The 25,033-nt window shown below is 59.0% G+C and overlaps 1 protein-coding gene across 13 annotated transcripts in view; it reads right to left on the reverse strand.

Moving 5' to 3' along the window:
* Positions 1-25,033, reverse strand: part of VDR (vitamin D (1,25- dihydroxyvitamin D3) receptor) — a 29,848-nt gene that overhangs the window by 1,284 nt on the left and 3,531 nt on the right. For 3 of the 13 annotated variants that reach the window (XM_015272604.4, NM_205098.2, XM_046904949.1), the window contains 8 exons: positions 13,975-14,046; positions 12,543-12,693; positions 7,811-7,941; positions 2,287-2,471; positions 2,009-2,132; positions 1,430-1,601; positions 825-976; positions 119-235 (listed from right to left, as the gene is read on the reverse strand). In XM_015272604.4, coding sequence (XP_015128090.1) covers positions 119-235; positions 825-976; positions 1,430-1,601; positions 2,009-2,132; positions 2,287-2,471; positions 7,811-7,941; positions 12,543-12,693; positions 13,975-14,038 — 1,096 coding nt within the window. In that variant the 5' untranslated portion in view covers positions 14,039-14,046. Of the gene's footprint in view, positions 1-118; positions 236-824; positions 977-1,429; positions 1,602-2,008; positions 2,133-2,286; positions 2,472-7,810; positions 7,942-8,102; positions 8,344-12,542; positions 12,694-13,974; positions 14,047-14,716; positions 15,855-20,135; positions 24,218-25,033 lie in introns of those variants that run through there. The other 10 variants (XM_046904953.1, XM_046904952.1, XM_046904951.1 and 7 more) reach the window with 10 other exon arrangements.

Here is a 25,033-nt window from a genome sequence, read left to right on the forward strand (position 1 = left end):
GCATCAGCCCTTGGAAAAGACCTCGGAGGACATCGAGTCCAACCCGGGGACGTCGGTGGGGCTGTTGTGCTGCCACAGCCCGGCGGGGTGGGGAGCGTGGGGACGAGCGCCCTCCTACCTGGGGACAGGATGCAGATGGCCATGAGCAGCACGTGCTCTTCTTCGTGAAGGTTCAGCTTCTTTAAGCCCACCTGGAACTTCACGAGCGGCTCCAGGAGGTCCATGCTGTGTCCGGCTGGGGACAGAGAGGAGCTGTCGGCACCGTGGGGAGGGCTCAGATCTGCAGCTGGGAGATGAGCTCAGCACCTCCTCCTCCAGTGCAGCAGAGCGCGGGATTATGGAATCACAGGGGGTGATTTCTGATAGAGCTTTAAAAGCATGATTTCTCTCAATCTTCCCTCCCCAGCAGCGCCTTTGAGGCAGGAGATTACGGAGCAGATGACTTTAGAGGGAGAATTAACCTACAGGCAGTTTGCCTCCTTATCGCTCCCACACTGCACCACGCTGTGCAGAAACACCAACCGCATTCTGTGTGCCCACAGCAGCTGCAAGCAGACCCCATCCCTGCCCTCAGGGCCCCCCCGGTCCCGACGTGCTGTTTGCCCTGCCTGGTTTCTTGGGCTCTGGTTGGGGGATCTCCACCCTTGCACCAAGGATCTCAGCATCCCAGCGTCCCTCCGAGGCTCTTCCCAGTGCTGGGAGAGGCCAAAGATCCACCTGGATATCTGCAGCTGACTCAGTATGGTTTTCTCACACCCGAATTTCAGGCTGTGGTGCCGTCCTTTGGCCCTCACCAGCAGAAGGACGCCCGGCAGCACCTTTACCTTGGGTGACATCGCTGACTTTGTACTTGAAGTCATTGCTTCCGCAGGTCCAGGACATGTCCTCCATGGTGAAGGACTGGTTGGAGCGCAGCATGATCACCTCGATGGCGCTGGATTTCAGCAGGGCAATCTGATCCTCTGCCGTCAGATCCCTGCAGGTGGGAATCGGGCGACGTCCACAACCAGAGGCCTCATCCAGCATCTCCCTCCCCCTGAACTTCTGGGTAATTAACAGTGGGTATTTCTGCAGCTCCACGTGTCGAATGGCAGCACACAGTGCCCCGGGCTCCAAGCTGAGTCTTACTGGGCAGGTGTTAAATGGGATCTCAGGACGCACCAGCAGGATGGGCACCACTCACATGGCTGTGAGCATCTTTCTCAGGAGCTCAGACATTTTGTTTGCGTGGCCAGGGTGAATCCAGCTAAAGGTTAAGGAGGAATAACCCCAGGAAGGGATAGGGAGGGAGAACAAGAAGGTGGGAAGAGACCCAGGGGGGGGACGGAGCCCTGAGAGTGGAATGGAGGAAAATGACTGTGAAGGCTGGGACTGAATTCCTGAGAGCAGAAAACCATCGTGGGCACCCAGTGGGGTGACAGCACCTCACCTGAATCCGGGTATCATCTTGGCGAAGCCGATCACTTTCTGTATGCTGTAGCTGACCAGGTCGGCCAGGTGCGGGAGCATGGGGAGGTGGGGCAGCTCGATGTTCATGGAGGGGCTCTCATCGCTCTCCTCGGAGAGGTCCAGGTTGGAAAACATCTGGGGCTCCATGGGCTCTGAAAGAGGGAGGTGGTCCATAAGGGTGAGACGTTACGGGGACAGGGAGGGGTGTCAGCCCGGGGCAGGTTGGTGCCGGTGGTGCCAGCAGGTCTTTGTGTTGGGCTGGGGGAGCAGTTTGGCCATACCAGCTGTAGGACCTTTGCAGAGGGATTTTTAGTTTAGGTCTGACTGCAGGCAGAGCAGCAGCAACAGCAGCTCACGGCCCCGATGCAGCTGAGCCTGAATGCTCTCAGCCCATCAGGAGCCCTCTAAGCACCCTCAGGAGGCTCTTAGAGCCAGATGTGTTCCCAGCAGAGCTGAGACAACTCTTTCGCCCTTGGCCAGGCTTAGAAAAGCCTCTTCCTCTTCTGCTCCCCCGGCACATGGAGGCCTGAAGTGCCACGCAGGGAGCTGAGGGCGGTACCTGGGAATGCAGCGAAGGCATCGGAGCCAAAGACATCGTTGGAGTCCTCCGAGGAGAAGTCCTGGGACACGACGGAGGAGGAGTGCGTTGCCATCCTGCTGCTGAATTTGCTTCTCACGGGGGGCTGGAAGAGAGCGGGGTGTGAGGGCTGCAGCTGGGAGAGCAGCCCGGGGCAGCGCCGAGATATCTGCACCGGGTTTTATGGGGATGGAACTGATGCAGCGCTTGGAGCTGCTGGTGCTGAGGTGGGGATCGGGGCTGCTGTGCCCCCAACGCACCCGAAACTTGTTGAAGTCGGAGTATGTGGTGTCGAAGGTTTTGTGGTGGGCCTCCAGGAGGGTGTCGATGACTTTCTGCTGCTCCTCCGACAGTTTGGGCTTCAGGCTCTCCTTCAGCGCTTCCTCCTCTTTGCGCTTCAGGATCATCTCACGCTTCCTCTGCACCTCCTCGTCCGTCAGGATGACTGCAGGGGGGAGCAAAGGGTCACGAATGGGCACCGGGAGACTGGGACCGAAGCGCCCCAGGTGAGCTGCAGCCAACGGCGCCCCTCAGCACTGCTGATGAGTTTCTGCGCCTGCATCGACCCTATGAGCGAACCCGCTGCTGTCCTTGCCTGCCGGGTCGCGGCTCTCTGCTATGCGCCGTTTATGGCCCATCTGGGTGCTGCTGGGTGCAGTGAGGTCACGTCAGCACCGCCACGGCTTTGCTCCACACCTCCCTGTTTGCTCTGCGCTTTCGGGTGAAAGAAATGCGGAGATGGGGCCGATGGGTTCATCCGCACTGCGCGCAGCGCCGGCAGCAGAGGGAGCCGATGCGGTGGGCAGCAGCACCACAGCTGGCTTTAAGCTGAGGGGATGCAAACACGGCGGTGACGGGCGGTGGTTGGACCAGGAGATCTCTGCCAACCTTAACTGTGCTACACTATCCTGATTTATTGCTTGTGTTATGGGCAACAGCCTTCCCAGCAGCCAAGGGTCGGGTCCAAAGGCGGCGAGCGAAGCTTCTCCCATATATTGGGGATGTGGGAACATCCAAAGGCAATTTGGGCTCCAATGTGACCCTTACAAAGAACCCAAAGACCTGAAGAGCCTCGCAGGGTTGGAAAAGCAACAGCAAGCACCCACCCTCGCACCCAACGGCTCATTAACGCTCCCAGTCAGCGAAGCACATGCACCGGTGGCTCCCATAAATAGCAGTGCCCCTTCACGGAGGAGCTATTAGCCCCAGAAGCAGTCATTAGCAGAACAGCCAGCCGTGTTATCTGATGGCAGGCGGCTTCCTGCGGCGTCGGGTGGGATCTGGAAGGAGAGGCTGACGAAGGCAGCGGGGCTCAAGGAGCCGCTTGCACTTCTTGGCCCCTTCTGCTGCCTTTCGCCGACAGCGTTTTTCCAATGCGTTTTCAAACCTGCACAACAACCTCGGGGGGGTTTAAAGGTATGGAGGCACTGAATGAGCGGCTGAGGCCAAAAGGTCGCTCCGGTGACCGGCACGGGACGGTCAGTGCTGCAGGGAGGGTCAGTGCTGCAGGGGTCAGCCTGCACAGAGCGGGGAATTCGCCGTCTCCCATCCTATCAGGAAGGTTTGGGATCCATCCGGGTGCTGCACGCAAGGGGGGAAATCACTGAGGAATGCAGCAGCGCTGGGAAGCGCCACGTGGGGCTGGAAGGGCTGAGATGGGCTCAGCGGCTCCTCACCCACCCCAGCATGGAGGAAAGTGAGGAAGAAGAGCTGGGATGGGAGGAAGAGGGTGTGCACCGACCCCTGGCACCGTCCCCTAAGGCAGACGGATTTCCCTGTATGGAATCTGTGCGGCAAAGCATCTTTTCCCTATTAGTCCCGGGGTTTCGGGGCACCGAGGCCTGGCAGGCTGTGGTGTGGGCTGCACACTGCCCTGAATCCATTGCAAAACACCAGCACCAGGGATTTGGGTCGGTGCTGGATGCCCCGATGGGACTTGCCAGAGCCTACAGGAGACTGGAACCCGAAGGAAGCCCTGCAGGCGGATCGGAGGTGTTTGAAAGATCAGATCAACGTGATAAATGCGATTGCAATTCCCTTCCAGCTCATCTGGCAAACACAGGTGGTGCTGTGCGAGCCCCAACAGAGCCCGGCACCAGCTCAGCCAGTGGGGAGCAGCAAAGCTGAAGCTTTGGGGAGGGAGAAACGGTAACAGCACCACGTCAGCACAGGGCTGATGGGCCTTATGGGAAAAAGGCTTCCTCTGCATTCACCTCGTGCACAAAGAAGGATGGATGGGGCCAACACGCCCCGGCCTGCATCTTCAGCCTGAGATCACATCCCAGGGCTGCTCCCTTCCCCAGCGCTGAGCTGGAGCTGTGCTCGCAGCTCCTGGCACAAACAGCTGCCTGCAGTGCGGTGGCTGCGGGCTGCCCTGACCCAAAGCAGGCGGAGGCTCCGCCGACATCTGCACATCGCTTCCATGCAGACACAAATGGACCTCTGCAGACACCACAGGGACAGCAGGGAAAGCCGCAGCCGAGGGCTGCGCTGAGGTTACTGAGAGCACGAGGACACAGCTGGTGGGTGAGGATCCGACCACGCAGCCTCGGCCAAAGCGGGAGCCGGAGGCGCTGGGGGATGGCAGGGAGGGAGATGTGCTCCACTGGGAGGGCAGAGGGCAGCCAAACACCAACCACAGCGCAACGGAGCAAACATCAGTGTGGGGCTGCTCACCGGATGGCACTCGGGCACTGCATCAGAGCTTGGCAGGCAGCACTCAGCTGGACGTGGGGACACCACGCAGCCCCAGAAAGCCCCGTGGGTTTCCTTCCATCCCCAGGGAGCGGCGCTGAGGATGGGGGAGGCAGAAGTGCCCCTGCAGCAGCAGCTCCGCAGTGAAGCCGTGCAGCGATTTGCAGGTGGATGAGGGCTGAGCAGCACTGTGTGTGTTCAGTGTGCCACAGGGCGCTCACAGCAGGGCAGGGATCATCCCCAAAGAGCCCTGCAGGGCGCTGTGACCCCACTCCATTGCCGAAAGCACCCAGGATTGCTCTGCAGCCATCCTCACAACACGATGCAGCTTTCACAGCCAAGGGAGCAAACCCAATTCCTCCCCACTGCCGCTCCCACTGCTGTGCCTTCACTTCCCCCATAACCCAGCTCCCATATAACGCTCTGCAATCCGTCCACAGACAGACAAACTGCAGCGGGACACTGCAAGCACAGCTGGACCCTCCCCAGTGACACTCCTCAATCCCAGCACTGTGACAGGAACCCAACCCCCCCCACTCCCCCAGCAACAGCACAGCAGGGAGAGCAGAGATGCGCCGTGTTATTTGCCTCCCTGCTTTGCATCATCACCTTTAGACCACGCAGCGCAGGGCAGCCAAGGGGGAGCGCACCCCCTGCCCGCTGCAAGGACTGCGGCGCTGATAAAAGCAGGGGAAGGGAGGGCAGCGGGGCCACGAGAGGTGAACTCCCCGCAGGTAATGCACTGTGGGGATGGGCGCCCCTTGTGGAGCACGGCGCAGGAGGCCGCGTTGCGGGGTGGGCGACATGGGGTCAGCGCTGCTTGGGCCCCCCCCCCCCCCCCCCAAAGGAAACGTCCCGAAAACATTTCCAAAGGACGCGGCTGTCGCCTCCGATTGCCCGGCGCTGTCCCGTAAGCCTGCCCTGTGCTTTACCCCACGCAGATAAGATGGGTGGAAAACCACAACTATTTGCTAACGCTGCTTGCAGATTGCAGCTGTGGATCGGCCCCCGGCCCTGACCCGCACTGCCGGGCTCAGCGTGTTCCGATGGCTGCAGCCCATCCCCTCCTCGGTCCCTCGTGGGGACGGTGGCTGCCCTCAGCTCCCCGGGCCAATGCCAGCACACACACAGCCTTCGCCTTCTCGCACCTCTCTGAGCCCCTCACTGCAGCACCGAGCCTGGAGGTGACGTCCCTGCAGCAGCCGGGGGCGATGCTAAAACCACCCAAGGTTTAGGACAGGAGGAGGAGACGGAGCTGCCTGCACAGACCTCAGATTAGTCCAAGCACAAACTGTGCCCACGTCTGCCTCCTCCTCCTTACCCCGCTTTGCTCTCATGTCTGTTTCAGACCCATCGGCAGCGGAGCAAACCGAGCCCATCCTATCCATGCCAGCAGCCGCAGCCCGGGGAGGACTCGAGCCCACCCCGAGGGTTCAAAGATCCACCACGCCACCTAAAAATAAGAGCAGCACACCTTGTTCCCATTCATTTAACCAGCAGGAAGGCTATTTTTAGGCTCCCCTGTTAGGTTTCATTAATACAGAAACCCTTTGCTAAGGGGGGGGGGGGGCGCTTACAAGTTAACTCCGAGGCGGGCAGGCGGATCCCCGCTGCATTTCCCGGCCCTTCCCGGGTAATTAACTGCTGCCAATCAACACATCTCCCTTGGGAGCAGCGGCGATGCCAAACGGGCTGCAGTGAGCGGGGCTGAAGGCTCCCAGCCGGGCAGCGTCGTGCAGGGGGCGGTTCAGTGCTCCCCTTTCAATCAGCACAGCGCGTGTTCTCCCTCCGAGTGACTGCGAGATAAGACCCCTCATCTACACACACACATATGAACGGCCCATCGAGGAGGACGGGTCTCCTGCCGCTCTGGGAACACCTCAGGGCCGGGTTCTGAAGCAGAGAGCGCCTAACCGTGCTTTTCCAACCAAGAAATCAAGACGTGACAACAACCGCCAAGGCAGCAGAACACAGAGCTGCGCTTTGCGCAGTGCTTTCCACGCCGCTCGGCCAACTGCAGGCAGCACAACCGGCCCTCTGCCCCTCCAAGCCTTAAACCGAAGGGAGCAGCTGCTCCTGCAGGGCAGAGCGTGGGCCTGACCCCCATCCCTGCGCCCACACAGGGGAAGGACTCTCCTGGTGCATCACCTGCTCTGTGCTTTTCTCCCCTCTACGGAGCACAGCCGCCAGTTTGCAGGGCTCGGGGACCTCCTATCCTCCTATCCTCAGGACCTGTTTGCTCTCTGGGCATTCAGGCATTTTCTTCTTCAAGTTCTTTGCCAGTTCTGCTTTGCTGATCTGCACCCCGTGCCACCAGGCGCTGTTTGCTCTCTGCTCGGTGCATAAGGAAACCGCTTCCCAAGCCAGCTCCGAATTGGCAAGCCCATCAATCACAGGCCAGGCCGCCCTGTTTGCAGTCTCCTAGCAGAGGGCTGCTATTTCGGTTCAAACCTGAGGGCTCGGGGCGTGGAAAGCACGCGTGTGTGGGAGGAAATGTGCCGAGCAGCCTTTATTTTTAAAAGCTTTTATTTTTAAAAGCCGCTTATCTCTAAATATAGCCGAAGAAAACAAATATTTGGACAACATCGGCCTGTTTGGATTGGGTTAAAAAGCGCTTTCCTCCCGTCTGCTATTTGTCTAAGCCTCTGCGGGGCGGACGGAGCCGTGCTGCGGGAGCGAGGGCTGAAATAAGGCTATTGCAGAGCAAAGGCGCAGCTCCCATCGCACAGCAGCGGCGCTCGGGGAGCCTCTCCTGCCCTCCCTGCCTGCTTGGCTGTGTGCTGCGGGGGGACAACGGCGGCTCTGCAGGGGGAGGGCGCGGATGGGCCCCGTCCATGAGTTAATCAGCAACAGCCCCGGATGCGCTCCGCGTGCGGCTGCCAGCAAAGCCTGCACGGCATCAGCGGCCCACGAACGCCTCAATCATTACACGAGCGCCGCGCAATCATTACCCACGGCGTCCCCTGCCCTTCGCGTCCCCTTCGAGTCCTCGTGGAGGTTTTGGAGCTTTGAGCAGCGGCGCTTTCATTGAGAAGGAGAAAAGGGGGCAGCGGGGCGCGGGGCCGAGCCCTGCGCATGAGGCATACTCACACTCCTTCATCATCCCAATGTCCACGCAGCGCTTCAGCCGGCAGGCCTGGCAGTGCCGCCGGTTGTCCTTGGTGATTTTGCAGTCCCCGTTGAACGGACAGGTGAACATCGCTTTCCTCTTCATGCTTCTCCTGCAGGGGAACAGAAAAACGCCCCGGGTCACACCGTGCTGCCTGCGCTGCACCGGGGGCCGCTCCAAGCAGCAGGACGGGGAGATGGGAGCACGAATCCAACTGCAGGCAGCAAAGTGCTGGAGAAAGGCTGCTGGGAGCACACGGGGAACCGCTCTGACCCAACGCCCATCAGCTCGGCTGGGCTCCTGGAAAGGCTCCCCTTGGAAGGCCGCAGCTGTGTGTGCGCACGTTTGGGTTTGATCTTCCAGGTCTGGGCAGCATGCAAAAGGCGCCCTCTCAAAAGGACGCAGCACCACGAAACAGCTTTCTGCTTTCACACTGCTTTGAAGCCCAGCAGGAGGAGGCAGAACTGCAGAGAGACGTCCGCCTGGGCCGCCAGCAACAAAGAAACCAGAGGGCAGAGCAGCACGCACCGCAGCACCGTTATTAAACATTTACCAGCCTTTAAAGCCTGGCTTTGCTGGAACAACTAGCTGGAGTGCATGCATGCGTGTGCACGAGAAAAACCTCCCTGCAGGACACGAGAGAAACAACTCTTAACATAATAACCTCCTTTCCATCAAAACCGCACCGTGCCACGTTAATCCGCTGCTGAGGGACTGCAGACCTTCCAAGTACAAAGGGTCAAAGCCACGGCTCCCAGCCACAAACCCTCCTTTCCGTGTCACGTCCACTAATGACACATTGCAGGCATAGCTGAGCTGGTCCATTAAGGCTGCTTTCGGCGATGCCATATCTTTGCTTTGGAGAAAGTCACTCCACAGCGTCCCAGCGGTGAGCAAAGCTTACCTTTACGTGCGCGCATCTCTACACACAGCGCTCGTTTTAAGTGAAGATGAGAGTTTGAATGGAGGCAATGCAACCCCAGGGCTGGGAATCAATCGAGGGTGCTCAGAAGGGCAAACGCAGCAGTGAAGCAGGTGGGAAGAGAGCAGCGCTGAGACACAGCTGGGGCACAACAGCCAGAAACAGCACAGCTGCTGGAATGGATGCCCCCACCTGAGGGTCTGCAAGGTCTTATGCCCCCTCTGCAAGGAGAAGCAGTGGTAAAATCCTCCTGCAGTGCCAAGCAGGGCACAGGGCAGGGACCTCCAGGCCAGGAACGGTGCCAGGCTGTGCCTATAGGGCATAAATAGGGACCGTGCTCCTGGCTGCAGAGCCGAGCAGCAATGAGAGGCTGCTTTCAAAGCGGAGATGCAAACAGTGAGGCTTTACTCCCCTCTCACCTCACAGATGAATAAATGCCTTTGGGGCAATGAAGCTGCTGGCAGAGCCTCCCCCCCCCCCCCCCCAAACTTCCACAGCCCTAAAGCTGCTCTCCGCCCTGCGGCTGGTCCGGGTTTCATCGCCTTTCTTTGGGTTTTCCCCTTCACCAAAACCAGCAGTGAGGACCAACGCTGCCCCGCCGGGGGCACAGCGGGGTTTGGAAGCAGACACCCCCGGCCCAGTGACCAAAGCTTTGTATTTCGGGCATCTGGAGCAGCGCCTTCTGCCCCACAGCCCAGGGCAAGGCTGGGGAGGGCACAGACAGGAGGAACACGGGGCCCTGGGGCAGGGAGAGCTGTGCCGCGTGCGAGCCAACATTACGGCTTTGGAATGAAAATTGCAGCTTATCCGAAGCCGGGGCACAGCAGAGGGTTTCAGAGCAGCTCTTCCCTGCCCCGGGGTCGGCGGCCCCGCAGCGCCCAGCCGTGCATCAGCAGAGCAGGCGCAGCCGTCCGCCTCGGCTGTATTTTTGTCCAGCCCCACCAGCGGCCGTTTCAGGGCTCATTTACAGCCCTGTCCAGAAGGGCGGCCGGACGTTAAAAATAACCTTCCCTCCCTGCACAGAGCTGGCAGTAAACAGGGCCTGAGCCGGGGGGGGAGGAAGGCTGCAGCCATGGGGGAAGGCGGGCTGCAGTGAGTCTGGGGTCACCCGGATCACCCCAAGCTCTGCCCACGCCGTGGTGGGGGAACAGGGAGAGAATTTCCACCAGCATTCCCAAACTGATGGCCCAGTGCCTGCAGGAGGAGGGATGGAGCGCTGCAAAGCATGGCAATGGGACACCCGACCCATGGGATGGGCAGAGCCCTCCCAGTGGTGCTGCGCCCCACAGCACTGATCTTTGTTTGAGTAAAGGGGGATCCCAACACACGCAGCTCTCACATTTACGGAGCCCACATGACGCTGCAGTTCCCAAAAGCAGCCCCACTCATAACCAAACCCCACTGCAGCCTTCCCTGCTGGATGCACAGTCCCACTCCCCGAGGTCTGGGACCACTCCTGGACTCTGCATTACCTGGATTTTAGCCTCCTTTCCCCCATGCATAGAGTGAGAAAGGTTGCAAAAGACCCCTAAGACCGCCGAGTCCAACCATCGGCCCACCACCACCACCACCACCCCAGCAGCTCAGCAGCACGCAAAGACCATGCAGCAGGCTGGCAGGCTGCCTCCTTGCAGGCGGCAGGCACAGGGTGACAACGCAGCGGGATGGAGGTGTGAAGCTGAACGGCCCTGGGGATTTATTTCAGAAGGGAAGAACCATTAATCAACCACTTCCACGCAGGACAGGGCAATTGGGGAGGATTGCAGGGGTGGGAGATGCGCTGATGCAGACAGGATGGGTGGGGAGCTGTTGGGTTTTGAAATGCCCAGAGCCTTTCCGAGCAGCTCTGCTATTAACACCCGGCCTCACTGTGCAGGAACTCCATAACAAAGCAGAGAAACTGCGGATGCTTCAGCCCAGGAGCAGCAGAATAAATCGCTCTGGCTCAGATGCAGTTTAAGAGGCCCTGAGCAAAGAGCAGAGCTCAATAAAAGGCTCCTGTCGCCGTTGGCATCATTAATAAACAGCGGACTTTGAAGGCAGCGGCCAAAGGTTGCCCCGTGCCTGTTTGTGCTGCGGGTTCCGTGCACATCGAGCACCCAGAGGTACCAGCAAATTCCTAACGCCTCTCATAGGGCCATTAAACACAGCTCCTGATTTCATGCTGGGGAATCACCCAACACAGACACGACCCCAAGCAGATGGGACTGACTGGGAGGTCCTTCACCCCTGATACCCCCCGGCCCTTCTTGCTCCTTCCAGGCTCAGCTCTGACCTCCAGGGCAGGTAACACCGCCAGGAATTGGTTTCTGTGCAGTGGTTCTTCAAAACCTGCTCAGGGAGCACAGAGTGGGAGCTGACAACCAGCAAGGGCACATAAGCACGAAGCGTTACAGAGGTGCTTGCAAAGGGATGGGGGCCCGGCTTCCCCCATAGCAGTGCTGGGCTGTTCTCAGGCAGAAAGCACCGGGATGTTGTGGTAGCAACCAGAATTACTCAATTCATTGGTTCTAAAGAGCTTGTAAACAAGCCTGGTTGGGCAAGAAAGAGCACACCGAGACCCAGCATGGGGACAGCGTGCCTGGAGAGCAAGATGAAGGAAAAGCAGAGCCTTAAACTAAAAATAAAGGCCTTATGTGGGGCATGGGGGGCCGGCTGGAGATGAGTCCTTGTCACAACACTGAAAGGTCTGTGCAGAAATACTCTGCAGCTGCGTGTCGTACATGACTGCACCAGCGTGGTGATGGGGAAGCAGCAGGGAGGGCTCACAGCATTAACAGCCGCTCTGCAGCCAGTTAAGGACCAGCCCCATTCACCCCACGGCCACTGCAGGCCCCCAAATTCCTGCAAGGGGAGGAGTTACGGCTTTGCTGTGCCCTGCCTGCTGTAGCAGCCCTGCTCAGCACGCAGCGATGCGCGCCGCTGCCTGCAGCCCACTGCCCGCATCGCATTGCAGAGCACGGCGCTTGAGCAAGGCTCCCCCCTGCCCGTCCCACGCCAGGCATTATCTCTCCTCATCTCATCTCTCTTAGTCATTCTCTCACTTGCTGCAAGCGACCTGAACTCCCACGGGAACGCTTCGACGCCATCGGGGCAAGTGAGCCATTAAAACACCCACCAACGTCAGCTCTCCAGGCCCTGGGATGGTTCTGCCTTCATTAGGAGCAGCTGGAGGCCACTCCACACCTCACCTGATGGCTGAAAAGAGCCTCAAATCAGCTGAAACCCAAACTACGGCTGCTTTAAACTCCCCAGGAACAAAACTGGGGGGGTGGGGGGGGGGAGGGCTGCTCGGTTTGGGGAGAAGCTTATCCCAGCTGCAGCGGGTGGTCGGGCTTCCCCATGCAGCTCCCACTTGGAGGTGAGCAGACTGAAAGCAGATTGAAAGCAGATTGAAAGCAGACTGAAAGCAGGTTGCTCTGAGGAAGCTGGTGGCCATCACAGCAGCTCAGCTTTCAATGAGCGCTGGCTCCGGCCGCGCTCTTTGCAGCCCAGGCGCACGCTGCAGGCCGGCACGCTCCTACCTATGCAGCACGTGAAGCTTGAGAGGCTCCCAACAGGTGGCTGACAGCCCCTGGTAGCCACAGGAAGGGAAAGGCAGGGAAGCACCGGCTGAGGTCTGAACTGCTGAGGTCTGAACTGCTGAGGTCTGAACTGCTGAGGTCTGCGGACACATCGGCCGCGTGCAGCGCAGGCGCAGCTCCAGCAAAGCTCTGCAGGGCTGCACCCTGAGCAGCAGCAGCTCTCTGGCTGTGGGGTGGGAGGAACCCTTCCCCCGAGGCTCGGCTCACCTGAAGAAGCCCTTGCAGCCCTCGCAGGTCATGGCGTTGAAGTGGAAGCCGGTGGCTCTGTCCCCGCAGACCCCGCAGATTCGGGGCACGTTGCGGTCGAAGTCGCCGGCCGGGTCGGGGAGGGACGTGCTGGCAGCCACGGTGTCCATGTCTGGAGGTGCAGAGGAAAGCAGTGTTTGTGTGCAGCTGTCACAGCTTTACAAAAAGCAAATCAGATGCAAATCGAGGATTTTTTTGGGTTTTTTTTTTTTTTTGCTCGCATTCGACTTGATGTGACAAGAAAAGCTCTGCGTTCCTCCGGCTCTGCACAATCACACCACCATCGAGTGGGCTCCAGCTGTTCAGTGCGCCCATGTGTGTGGATCTGCCCGGTGAGGGCAGCACGGACCCCCCCAGGCCGTGCCCCCCTTCAGCATCCTGCAGAACGTGCTCACGTTTCTTTGCTTCACTTCAGCAATAAGACTCCAACAGCCCACTGCAAACCCCGACCTTTTCTCCCCCCCCACTTCGCATTTGGTTTCCAAAAAACGAGCCTTGAAAGAACCCAAATTCACCCAAAGCAGAGATGCAAAACCGCAGGGAAAGAGGTCGGAGCCGGAGCAGAACCCCCCCATGCACACACAGGAAGCAGCGCCGGCACTCAGAGCAGCTCCCAGCTCAGAGGAATCCCAAGCACAGATCGGAGGAGCATCACTCCAAAGGAGCTCGAAGGGACGGACGGACAGACGGAAGGAAGGAAGGAAATGGGGCTCCCAGTGCAGAGCACGCGAAGCTGGAAGGAACACTGGAGCAGAGCTCGGCGTGGGCTGTTTTCCTGCCTGCTTCTTTTCTCCTTTTCCCCGCCTTTTTCTTTCCATTTCCCCTTCTTTTCCCCCTTTTTCCTTTCCTTTTTCCCTCCTTTCCTCCCCTCCCATTTCTTAAAATTAATTATTTATTTTAAAGGCCACTGAATGCTTTGCGAGAGGCACAGCAAGCAGCTGCTGCCTCTTTGGCTCCACGCTGCTTTCTAAAGCCTCTCAGCTGACGATGGGGATTTCCTGCACGAAACACCATCAGACAGCGCAGTCCGGAACAAAAGTGAGTTAAAAAAACCCAAACGAATCGAGAACTAAGAGCACAGCTCTGCAATTTAAGCCTCAGTCTGAGCGAACCCAACTGCTATGACTTCATCCCAGGGCAGCCGGGACTCCTCTCAGCCCCTTTGGGGTGCGGTGGTTCTGCACAGCTTGTTGCACACACAGCCCACGGGGGAATAATGGCTGTGAGGCACCCGGAACCCAGAGCTGCTCCAGGAGCTCTCGGTTCTTGGTTCCACACCTGCCTTAATGGGAACTCAGCACAAACAACGCCCTGAGAGCCTTTAGAGAGGAGTTCCAATCTGCTAAGCTTGGAGAAACAGGAGGAGAATCCTACACGTGGGGTCCGTGGTTACCTGCGTCGGGGAGGTACGCCATGCTCTGCTGCTGTGCGTCCCAGGAGCCGCGGAGCTCAGACATGGAGATGCCTGCAAGGAAGCACAGCATGAGACGGCTCCGAGGGAGAGCGCCCACCTCACCCCACCCCACCGCCCCCCGTGGGGGCACCAAACAGCTGCCCTACACAGCACAGAGCCGGGAGAAACCACAGTGCCGCACACGGACACGTTGCTAAGGGAGCACGGAGCGCAGCGCGAGGGCACAGGGAGGGAAGGAGGTGGGGGAGACGCACCGCGCGTGCCGTCCACCCCGCTGATGTTCCCCTATAAATCTCAGCCCCTCCATCCCACCCGTCAGGCGCTCAGCGCTGTGCGACCCGAAGGCGGCGTGGGATGGCATAAAGCAGAGCTGAATGGCTGCTATTAACGTGGGGGCATCACAGAGCGGAGCGCAAAGCCTCAAAGTCAATGGGATCACTGCGGCGCTGAGAGCCGAGCACGGGGATTTCGCTCCCAGCTCACATCACTTCGTTCTTTCAGCCTGCAGAGGGGAAGCGCCACAGCGGCACCGGGTCGGGACGGAGCCAAGAGGAGCTCTGAAGACGCTTTGCCCCCCTGAAGTTCTGCTGCCTTAAAGCAGGGAGGGGGGTTGGGTGCTCCTCATCACCGGCACAAACACAGAGCGCACGGCGATGAAGGCACCACGACACATCCTGAGGCATCCCGTAATACTTCCCCAGCGCTCGGTGCCGCTCCTCACCCTGCCGTGTCCCCCCCCCAGAGCCACGCACGGGGCTGCTGACGCCTCCAGGATGGGGAAAAGAGGCACTGATGGCACAAAGTCACCGCCGCAGCGGTCCACCTCCCGCTCTCAGTTAAAGGAGAGCGCGCAGCAGTGAGGTCAGCAGCGCTCGGGAGGGAGCAATGCGCCGCTGCCGGGCAGCTCCCCATGGGATGCAGCTCCGAACTGCCACCTCGGGCTTCTTGGAAAACGTTACTCAGCCCCATCATGGAAATGACGTCGGGCTGCTGGGGCGGAGCGCACGCAGGAGTTTCCCTCCGCCCCCGTGAAAGGTCGTTCATTCAGCAGACGGGACGTTCAGCCTTCGCCTCCTGGAAGGAGCAAAACCATTTGCTGTAAAAGCGCTGACTTCTTCCAAGCCCGGGCACCTGAAAGGTCAATCTCGTTTTGCAGCCCGTTACAGCAAAACGACTGCAGGTTCTGCCCCGGCAAAGCCCCGAACCTCCGCGCCGAAGGTTTCACCCCCTCCTCCTTCCCGATGCTCAGCAGTCGGGAGCTGCCACGTTTCTGACGCGGCTTTTTGCTGCTGTGTGCACAGCTCTGCAGCTCGAAGAGCCGCGGGGGGGCCGCACTCGGTGGCGCTCTCCCCTGGGATGCAGCCAGCTGACACCTGGGGGAAGAAGCAGCGCACAGCCGAGGTCAGAACACGTGCGAAAAGCTCAGCTGCCGGAGATAGCGGGCGGGGAGAGGAGCAGCAGCCGGCCGAGCGCTGCAGCTCGCGGCTCCACGCCAGCCTCCTCCTCAGCAATGAGTTATTTGGGACGCGGCTGCAATAGATCCCCTGTCTGGGACGGGGCAGGGATGGATCCCACAGACGGGCAGGGAGGATGTGGCAAGGCTGACCGGGGGCTGCCCGCCCCACCGCTCCCTGTTCTCAGCCCAGGGCTGAGTCACTGCAGCACCGACGTCTCACCTGCGCGCAACCAACGCGACGCGGTCCTTCCACTGCACGGCTCCGTGCTGAGCGGGGTGCACTGCGAACCCCAGCTGTGCTCAGAGACAGCAGCAGGAAGGCTGAGAGGGATCGGGGAGCTGAACGCCTGCACGAACAGGAGGGCACTTCAGGAGGGGTTCAGTGCTCCCAGATATAACCCAGCTGGAAGGAAACCGTGTGAAGGCACAGATCAGAGCTGGGACCTCTGCCGGGGCTGCACCCGAGCGCAGGAGCTGCTGCGAAGCACACACAGCGTCTGCTCCTCTTCCCCCTCCTTAAAAGCAGCCGGAGGTGTGAATTACAGCCGATGTAATTAATCTGTGTTTGTGAGCCCGGCCCCCTGGGTGCAGTCTGGGTGGCGTTTGTAGGGCTGGCTGTTAGGAAGAACAAAAGTCTAAAAGCAAAGGACCCTCCTTTGGGTTCAGTGTTATCACAGCTCCTTCTGAGCCCCCTCTGTAACGACCCGGCAGCATTTTGCTGTAGTAGTTTCTCATGCTTTGTCATTTTCCTTTTTCTCCTGCCAACCAACCCGCCCTTGCAAAACCCACACTCACGGCTCCACCAGCCCTGGCAGAGGGGAAAAAGGCTCTGGAGAAGGACTGCGCCCACCGACAGCCCGGGTCGTGCACACAGCAGCAGCTTTCCTTCCCAGCACCACAACGCTGAAACGCTGCCTTCTGACAGCACGTTTGTGCATCAGCTGCAAAGCAAAGGCCAAAGCACGGACCCCACTGAGGGACACAGCTCAGCGGCCGCGGCTTCGGCTGCCCCACACTCAATCACTGCACAGAGCCAGAAATACATCTAATGCGAAAGCCCAGGACAGAAAAACCTTTACAGCAATGGTCCGTGGCTTTGCACGCATGTGAAATGCGGCGTGCTGAAGGCAGCAGTCCCGAACGTGGGGGAAAGCAGGAGATTGCAATGGTTGGATGGGAATGGGAGCCCGTGGGCTGCACGTGGTGGGGTCGGACCCCTCCCATCTCACACTGAACACATTTACACCTAAAAGAGAGAGCAGGAATTTGTCCAGCCGAGGGTGAGGAGCTTCCCTATGTGCCGGGAAGGCTCCGGCTTTGGGGGGAACAAAGACCCCTTGGGAAGAGCTGAGCCCTCCCCGGACAGCAGAGGGGCCATCTCAGCACAGAGGGTTTCAAGTCTGCAGCGTTTGGAGACCGACATCCTTAAACAACTCCAGGATGCAGAAAATAAACCACAGCGATGCCACGAAAGCATTTGTCAAGTTCTCAGCATCTTTGTTTTGCATCGCTGGGTTCGTTTCTTTGCCAAGGAAAACAAAAGCTTTCCCCGCTCCGGCTGGAAGGGGCAGGATGGCTTCTGAAACCTCCATAAATCCTCAGCCCAGCGCTGCTCTGAGTGCTGCTGAAGGCTCCGCTGAGCCTCGGAGGGACCCATTCACTCTCAGGGAGGCTTCACTATTTTCCTGGCTCTCACGCTCAATTAACACCTCTGTGACACGTCAAAACAAAGCCATGCTCCGTGAGCCTCTCCAGAGCCTCTGGCAATGCACTTGCATCCCAAGAAGCTTTCCCAGTACAAATCAGCCTATTCAAAGCATCCAGTCGCGGCACGCAGGCAACCCCTTTCTCTATTAAAGAGGCAATTAAATCATTTCCTTCTGCGGCTCCGGGGAGCCCCGTTGCTCCACTGCTTTCCACGAGATTTATTGGGCAGCTGACTGACAGCCTCCTGGGAGGACGAGCGCAGCCTCCACGTGCACACACGGAGCTCAGCACCACTCTGTGGGTGCAGCCCCACGCACTGCACACGGGTGGATGCACTGACGCCTCCTGCCCACGCACACCATCGCAGCTCTTCGGGGAGGGGTGGTTGCTTTCCCAAGGGGGAGATGAGCAGAGCTTTGCACGTGGCAAAGCTAGCGGAGTTCCTATTCCTTTCCCCCTCCCCGCATCTGTATTATGGCTTTGTGGCACTACTGGTGGGCGTGAGGGCAGACAGAGGTTTGTTTTGCAGTCCACCTTGCTCTGAGGTTCTGCCCTCAGCCCAGCCATGAGCACACAACTTGCTGCAAGAGCCCGCAGACAGAGGCAGCTCCCTGCACCGTCTGCCAACCCGGATGAGGAAACCTGGCACACCCCACCAGGCCCTCGGCTGCTGATAAGGGGTAATGACAGAGGAGCAACGGGTTACAGCATCACCAGAGCGCCCACAGACCCTCCGTCCCCACCCCAGCGGTTGGGTGTGAGGTGAGCACCGGCACGGCTGAGTTCTGGTGCTGCAGCAGTGGGGCACAGGAATGGGATTGAAGCACAGAGGGAAGGATGCAGCAAAGCATCTCCCGACCTGGGGCTCTTCCCTTCACTTGGAGCCCTCTGTCTGCACCAGCCGAGTCCCGGTGCCCCTCCTCAGCCACGGGAGAACCACAGGATCGGAATAAGCCAAGTTGGAAGGGACCCACAAGGATCAGGGACTTCCAAGGAGCGCTGAGACCTGAAGCTGCTCAGATCTTCAGTGCAGGCTGAAGGAGCTGTTCCATTTTAGGGTTTCCTATCCGCCGTGTTGATCCATTTGGAGATCCAGAGCCCAGAAGCATTTCTTGGGTTAAAGGAAGTCCAAAACAAAAAAGGTTTTTAGACAGGAAGGGCATTCAGCAAAGCATGGATCCCATTGGCTTCGAGTTCAAAGAGAACTTGGAGCAATGATTCAGCACTGACTTCACACCGAGCGGCACCAAGAGCTCCGCACACATTTGAGCCCTCAGACACATCGGCTGCCTTTATGAATTTGAGTTTCCTGGGCAGCTTTGGCTCCCCGTCCCCAGAAAGGCCACAAATAGCCCTCCAGTAAATGCCATTCCCAGCCCCACGCCTCCCATTTCAGCCAGGTACCAGACACCAATTGCTCCGCAGGTCTGAGCGGCCCCAAACCAAAAGTAGGGTCCTGCAGCACCGGGCTCCACATTTTGGGGTTAGTTTGGGTTTTTGTTTTCTACACAAGGCAGACAGCTCACCCTCCCCCCCCCCCCCCACCTTCCTCCCCCCCAGCAGGGCTCTGCTACAATGGGGCTGATTCCAGGAATGGGGCAAAGTGTTCCCATTTCCCTTCGTGGGAAGGGACAGGAGGTGAGCACTTCTAAGGGGAAGAGGAAAACAGGAGGCGCCTCTCCCAGCCCCGGCTGAGCCCTTTTCCTTTTTCAGCACCAAACTTCAGAGAAATGCAGCAGGAAGAACACCTCGACCTGAGGGGATGGAGGGGAGGGGAGGGGGAAGGGAGGGAATGGGACAGCATTTGCAGCAGCTCCAACCACCACAGACAGGGAAACAATGAGCAGAGGGAAGGGTGAAAGTCTGCCAACAGACAGCACCAACAGCGGGCACAGATCAAACGGGGCCGCTTTGTTCCCAGGGAGAAGAGATCAGCACTGCCCCCCCCCCCCCTCCCCCCCGGGAGGGGCTGCAGGCCATGGGGGGCCGTGCACCATGGGCAGAGCTGTAGGGCTGCCATGGGGGGCGGAGGGGGGGCTCTCCTCAGCCTCCTCTCCTCTGGGCTGAACAAACCAAGGGACCTCAGCTGCCGCTCACACTCTTTGCCCCCCCAGACCCTTTCCCATTTTCATATCCCTCCTCTGGATGCTCTCTCATAGTTTTGTATCCTTCCTTACGACCCACAAAACAGCTCAGCACTGATCGGAGCAGGGAGAGCACCGTGGCGGTGAGCTGCAGGATGCCTCACTTCCCGAGCAGAGCTGTGGGAGGATGTTAATCACCAACGAGAAGCAACGGCAGCCCCTGACAGACCAGGATGCTCGGGTGAGAGAAACGACATCGGGTCCACGCAATGGGAAGCCGGGAGCAAAGGCAATCTGCTGCACAGGTTTGCAGTTTGTTTAAGGACAGAAGGCTGCTGTGAGGTGGCAAACAGGATCACCTCCGAAATAACGTGGGCTTTTGTAGCGCTGCACTTACAGTGATTTACAGCTCCGGTACAGCTGCAGGCCAACAGCGCCCTGATGGTGCCCCAGCCCAATTATGGTGCATCCAGAACAGAACCAGAGCCCTCCTGACCTCCCAGGAGGAAATCCACAAAGCTCTGAGCTCCCCGAACTCAGCACTGCGCTGCTCCAGCCCTGCCTGCACGCAGCCCCCCTCCTGCACCCAGCCTGGCAGCTGAGACACTGCTTTCTTGGCTCGCCTGAGACAGATGACAAAAAAAAGTCACGTGTTGGAGCTGAAAAACAGGTTGGTTTCACCCCAGGTGTGCCCAGCAGCAGCGCCAGCTCACAGCTCTGAGCACGCAGGGAGGCTGCAGTCCATATAACGCTGCTTCAGGTGGCAGCTTTCGCCCCTAGCAGAGCCCCAGCACCTCCGTGTCCGCGGGCACCCCAAAACCTGCAGGGCAGAGATGGTCCCCAGCACCGCAGCTGCTGGGTGAGAGCGAAGGCTTTGGTCCGCGCACGCTTACATCTGCCTCCGAACGCCCCGCGGTGCCCGAACCGCTCCCCGGAGCGAACACCCGTGGCAGATTCACGCCTCCCCGCCGGCCGAGCGGCTGCTACCAACGCCTCCCCGCTGCACGGCGCTCAGCGCACCGCAGAAACCCCATTTCTCGGCCTTTTGCGGCTGAGGTCGGAGCGGATCCGGAGGAGCCACGCGGGACCTCCCAGCCGTGCGCTCAGAGGGAGCGGCGCTTCGCAGGAAGGATTCAGCGCCGTCCAACTTCCCTTCTGACTCAGCGCAGCCCGCAAAGCGCTCCGCCCGGATTCGGTGGAAGAGCCCAATCCCAGCCGTGCGACGGACCGCGAGGGCTGCTCAGGGAGCAGCGACAGCCGGCATCGCCCCGGCCCTGAGAATCCGTGAGCTCAGGGGAAAAAAGGGACAAAGTTCAGAACAGAGGCAGCCCTGCTCCGTTATCTTCTCCCCCGGCTCTCCTGGCACAGCACGGGCTGTGGAAGCAGCCACGCTCAGCCTGAGCCCCGACCGCGGAGGTTCTGCGGCGTTCGGGTGCCACGGAGCGAAGCTGTGCACGGGAAGCTGCTCAGAGGCATCAGAGCAAACTCAGAGGAGCTCTGAAGGCACCTCGGGCTGCGGTGCCACAGCGCTTTGTTTGCTTTTCATACCCATTCTGGAGCAAACACGTCTGCAGGCACAGCCCCCCCTCCAAGCAGCCCCAGCGCTTTATCCCCATCCTCCCCTATGGTTTCACCTCTGCTGGGCACTGCCGGAGCCCCCGGGTGGGAACGCAGCGGTTTGAAGAGCTATGAGAGCACAAAGTGCTGCAGCAGGACAGGGCTGCATCCACAAACCCACCCACACAGCTGCACCGCGCAGCCTTTGGCACCGAGGTGCTGTGACCCCGAGCCATCCATGTGCTGCCAGCAGCGCCCGCCTCTCCTCACCCTCACAGTGAGGGCCTCGCCGTGCCCTGCAATTCTGACAGGCAGGAGAAGCAGAAAATTGCTGTTTTCTTCTCCCCCATTTCCACCCTTATCTCCAGGAGCGATTTCCCCAAGCTCATGTTTTCCAATGGAAACTCTGCCTCCGAGCAGCGTCAGTGCGATCTCTGAGCTGATATCGCTGCTGCTGTGCTGCACCACATCACATCACTGCAGGGCACAGCGAGGACAGGGCTGAGGGAGCGCTTTGTGCCAAGGAAACCACAGCAGCAGCCATCGCCACCCCAGCAGCACCACCTGAACCTTCCCAGATCCCGGGTCACCCATTCCCCTCAATCCAAACCGATTGCGCCCTTCATCCACACCTTCATTTCCCAATCCCCGTTTCCACAGCACGAGCAGACAAGGAATCCTGGCTCTCAGAGCGCAGGAATCCAGGAAGGACGGACAGGCAGACAGACAGGAGCTGTCCCTGCACGCGGGGAATGCAGCAAAGGGCTCTTCCCCCATTTCGAAAGGCATGCAAACAGGTTCTGGTGAAGAATGCAAATTGCTGTCCTCGTCCAGAGGGAGGAAAAAAGTCATACTGAGAATACGCAACACCCCAGAGACCCCGAAGGAAACTCTGCACGGGGAGCACGGTTAACATGAAGCTCGGAGGGTATTTTTGCTGTTGTTGAGTTGATTTGGTTTGTTTTTTTTTGTTTTTTTTTTCTTTCTGCTAGAGGTGGAGGAAAAGCATCAGCAAACAAATAGGCACAGAAATAACATCTGCCGAAGGCATCACCCGGATCTGTGAGATCAGCTGAAGAGCAGCAGTGGAGCCTTCACCTCCTGGCACACATAAGGACCAGGAGGTGCTGCTCCGGGGGGCTCAGGGCTGGGAGGGCTCCCATTGCGGAGCAGCGGCAGCCCCAAGGGAAGGAGGTCAGGTGTTGCAACACAGCCATGCCTCCAACTGCTCGAAACAAACACATTCAGCTCGGAATCAAAGGCTCAGGAGAGCAGCTCCTCTTTGCTGAGCGCCAACTCAGAGCTCTGCAGGAAGGGTCCAGAACTCCAAGGTCTCAGCATTCACAAAGTCACAAAGCAAAGATAGCGCCCTTCAGAGGCTGCCGACCCACTCCGGTGGCCTTTGAAATAATAAACTCATTTATTAAGATTCCGGCAGATAGTGGACGACATCTGAAGCCACTCCCAGAAGCAGAGAGCTCGCAGCTTTGGCCAACTCCTGCTGCAACGGTCAGAGCTCAGCGCGGGGTGCCTACAACGCCCAGCCGTGCTCGTGCACCTACCCTGTGGCAAGCAAAGCCCATTTGTACGAGAAAAGCTCTTTGCATCAATCTTGGCTCATCCAGCTTTACTGTGATCACAGACTTCCCACCCAGCCGCGTTTTAAGCTGTTTGAGACATTGATTTTTCCCAGGGCAGGGAAGGAGCGACGCAGAGATAGCCACGTTTGGAGAAGCTGACTGATGGGATTCATCACCTCCATCAGCTCCTCGGAAGCACAAACCTCAACCAGCCCTCCTTGCAAGGCACAGACAAACCCTCCGGGCTTCCCCCATGGTGTAAAACAGACACAGAGTCACCACTGAGCACACTCCCCATGAACGTGACCCTGCAGCAGGCAGGGAGGGCCGCCACAAGTCTTACTGCTGCAGGAAAGTTCCAGCTCCCCAAATAATGAGTAACAGAAGCAAAATCCTCACTGGTCACAGCAGCCGTAGGGTAAGACGGGACGTGGAGTCAGGGCAGGCCTGGGCTGAAGATGCACAGCTGGTGCATCTCAGTGGGATGTTTCTGTTTAGGAGAGCAGAGGACTGACCCACGTCGCCCCCGAGGCCATCCCGCAGTCAGTGCTATTTGCATGGGTAGGACAGACTGCAAATCATCTCCAGGGCAAAACTCTCCAGCCCTCCCCAGTCCTTCAGGACCGATCTCTGCCCTGCACAGACTCCAAGCACCACAGAACCATCCAGGCTGGAAAAGACCACTGAGATCACCCACCCACCATCAACCCATCACCGGGGGCTCAGCCCGTTGGAGCACCTCATCCACTTCGTACTCATGGGCTGACCTGAGGGCAACTGTAAGCCACCCAAGCTGGATCCCAGCCTGCACACCCCTCCTTCTCTCTATCCAGCCCAACAAACCCCACGCACAGAGCGGCGTTTTCTCAGCAGATCTCTATCAGCCACACTGAGGACAATCAGAAACCCAACAGCCACAGCTTCAAGCCAGAAGGAAACAAAAAAAAATCAGAGCAAGCAGCAAAACCGGCAGACAAAAGAAAGAGCACTTCTCACCAAAGAGAGAAGACAACGCAAAGTGACCGCTGAACATCAGCACGGGCTGCTATTCCTCCCAATAGCACTCGCCCAAATTGCAACCTGCTGCTGCAGACCCCCCCAAGGGAGGAAGCAGACCCCCCCAGCCCCAAGGGAGGGAGCAGACCCCCCCCCCCAGCCCCAAGGGAGGGAGCAGACCCCCCCCCCAGCCCCAAGGGAGGGAGCAGACCCCCATGCACGGAGCTCCTGCAGCTCCCTGTGCTGGGTGGCCCCATACCTGCAGTGTGGCTGCGAGGTGCTGCTCGTGGGGCTCTGCCTCTCCTGCCTGTCCGGGCGAACGCGGCGCTGGGCGCAGCACGTGACAGCCGTGCCCTGCCCTCCACTGCCAGTTCCTTCTCCAGCAGCTCGACTGCTGCTCAAGGAAGTGAGTGGGTGAGCGGGGTGAAAATTGTTCCCCTCTACGCAGAACAGCAGAATTACCCGCAGATTTCTCCTTCCCAGAGATGAGCTGCAATGATCCCATTACCCCCACGTCGGCCAATTTCAGTTCGCCTTGCCCTCAAACAGAGCGCTCCGAGCAGGTACGTGGGTTATTAGAGCTGGTAAACTGCATGAGAGCAGAGAGTCCACCAGACATCATCCCCACACTGCCAGGTATGGGCAGGTTCACATCACCCACGGGCACAGGCACTGCCTCAGCCCATCGTCCCTGCAGGGGCTCTGCGTGCAGATGGCACAGCAGTGATTGCAGTCAGGTTTTGCCACAATGTGCTCCACTGGTTTGAAATCCACACGAAGCAAAACGAAACGGGATAAGGGGTCTCCTGCAGCAGTTCTGGTGCAGACAGAGGGTTCCCTGCCTGTAGATATAGTTGCTATTTGAAGAGCAGGCAGCCCCACCACCCCATTTTCCCATCCTCCCCCCAGCAGAGCGCCGTCAGGACAGCGTGGGGAGGCAGCAGAAGGCTGAAGCCACCCAACGGGAGCACAGAAACCGCTTCCTCCCTCTGTCCAGCACTGAGCAGACCACAGCAGTACCCAAACATCGGAGCGATGCGGAGATGCTCAGAAAGCCACTGCCCCCCCTCCGAGCACACCAGGGCACAACTGGAGACCCTTACAGACAGGGGAATGCTCTGCACTCAGATCCCAGGGTTGAGGGCAGCCGTGTGCCACAGCTGCTGCTCTACTCCAGATGGAAACAGCTCCATGGGGACTGAAGCTCAGCATCCAGAACTATTTAACACCGCCTTCCCATAAGGCATAACCCAGAGCTATCAAATCATAGGACCGTGCGATGGTTGGGTTGGAAGGGTCCTCAAAGATCCCGGAGCCACGGAACAGCGGGGGGTGAGCGCTGCACAGCGCCCAGCATTCTGCCCACCCTCACTCCCAAAGGTGAACCAACACACGCAGCCCCAACCAAGGACACAGCAACGTGTTCTGCAAAACTAAGCAAGTCTAAATATAGATCCTGCTTGTATCTTATCTGCGTTCTGTTAAACGGGCGTATTCATGAGGCTGTGCGTGTTTATCCATAAGAAACCTTCCAAGTCAGCACTATCCATGTCCCCACCGCAGGGGAAGGCAGAGGAGCCTTCGCCAGCCTCGATGCGATGCCCCCAATGCCCCATCCACGGTGCATCCCTGCACCATAGGGCGCAGCCACAGCTCCA

The sequence above is a fragment of the Gallus gallus genome, chromosome 34 (assembly GCF_016699485.2).
Source record: "Gallus gallus isolate bGalGal1 chromosome 34, bGalGal1.mat.broiler.GRCg7b, whole genome shotgun sequence".
Classification (NCBI taxonomy): domain Eukaryota; kingdom Metazoa; phylum Chordata; class Aves; order Galliformes; family Phasianidae; genus Gallus; species Gallus gallus.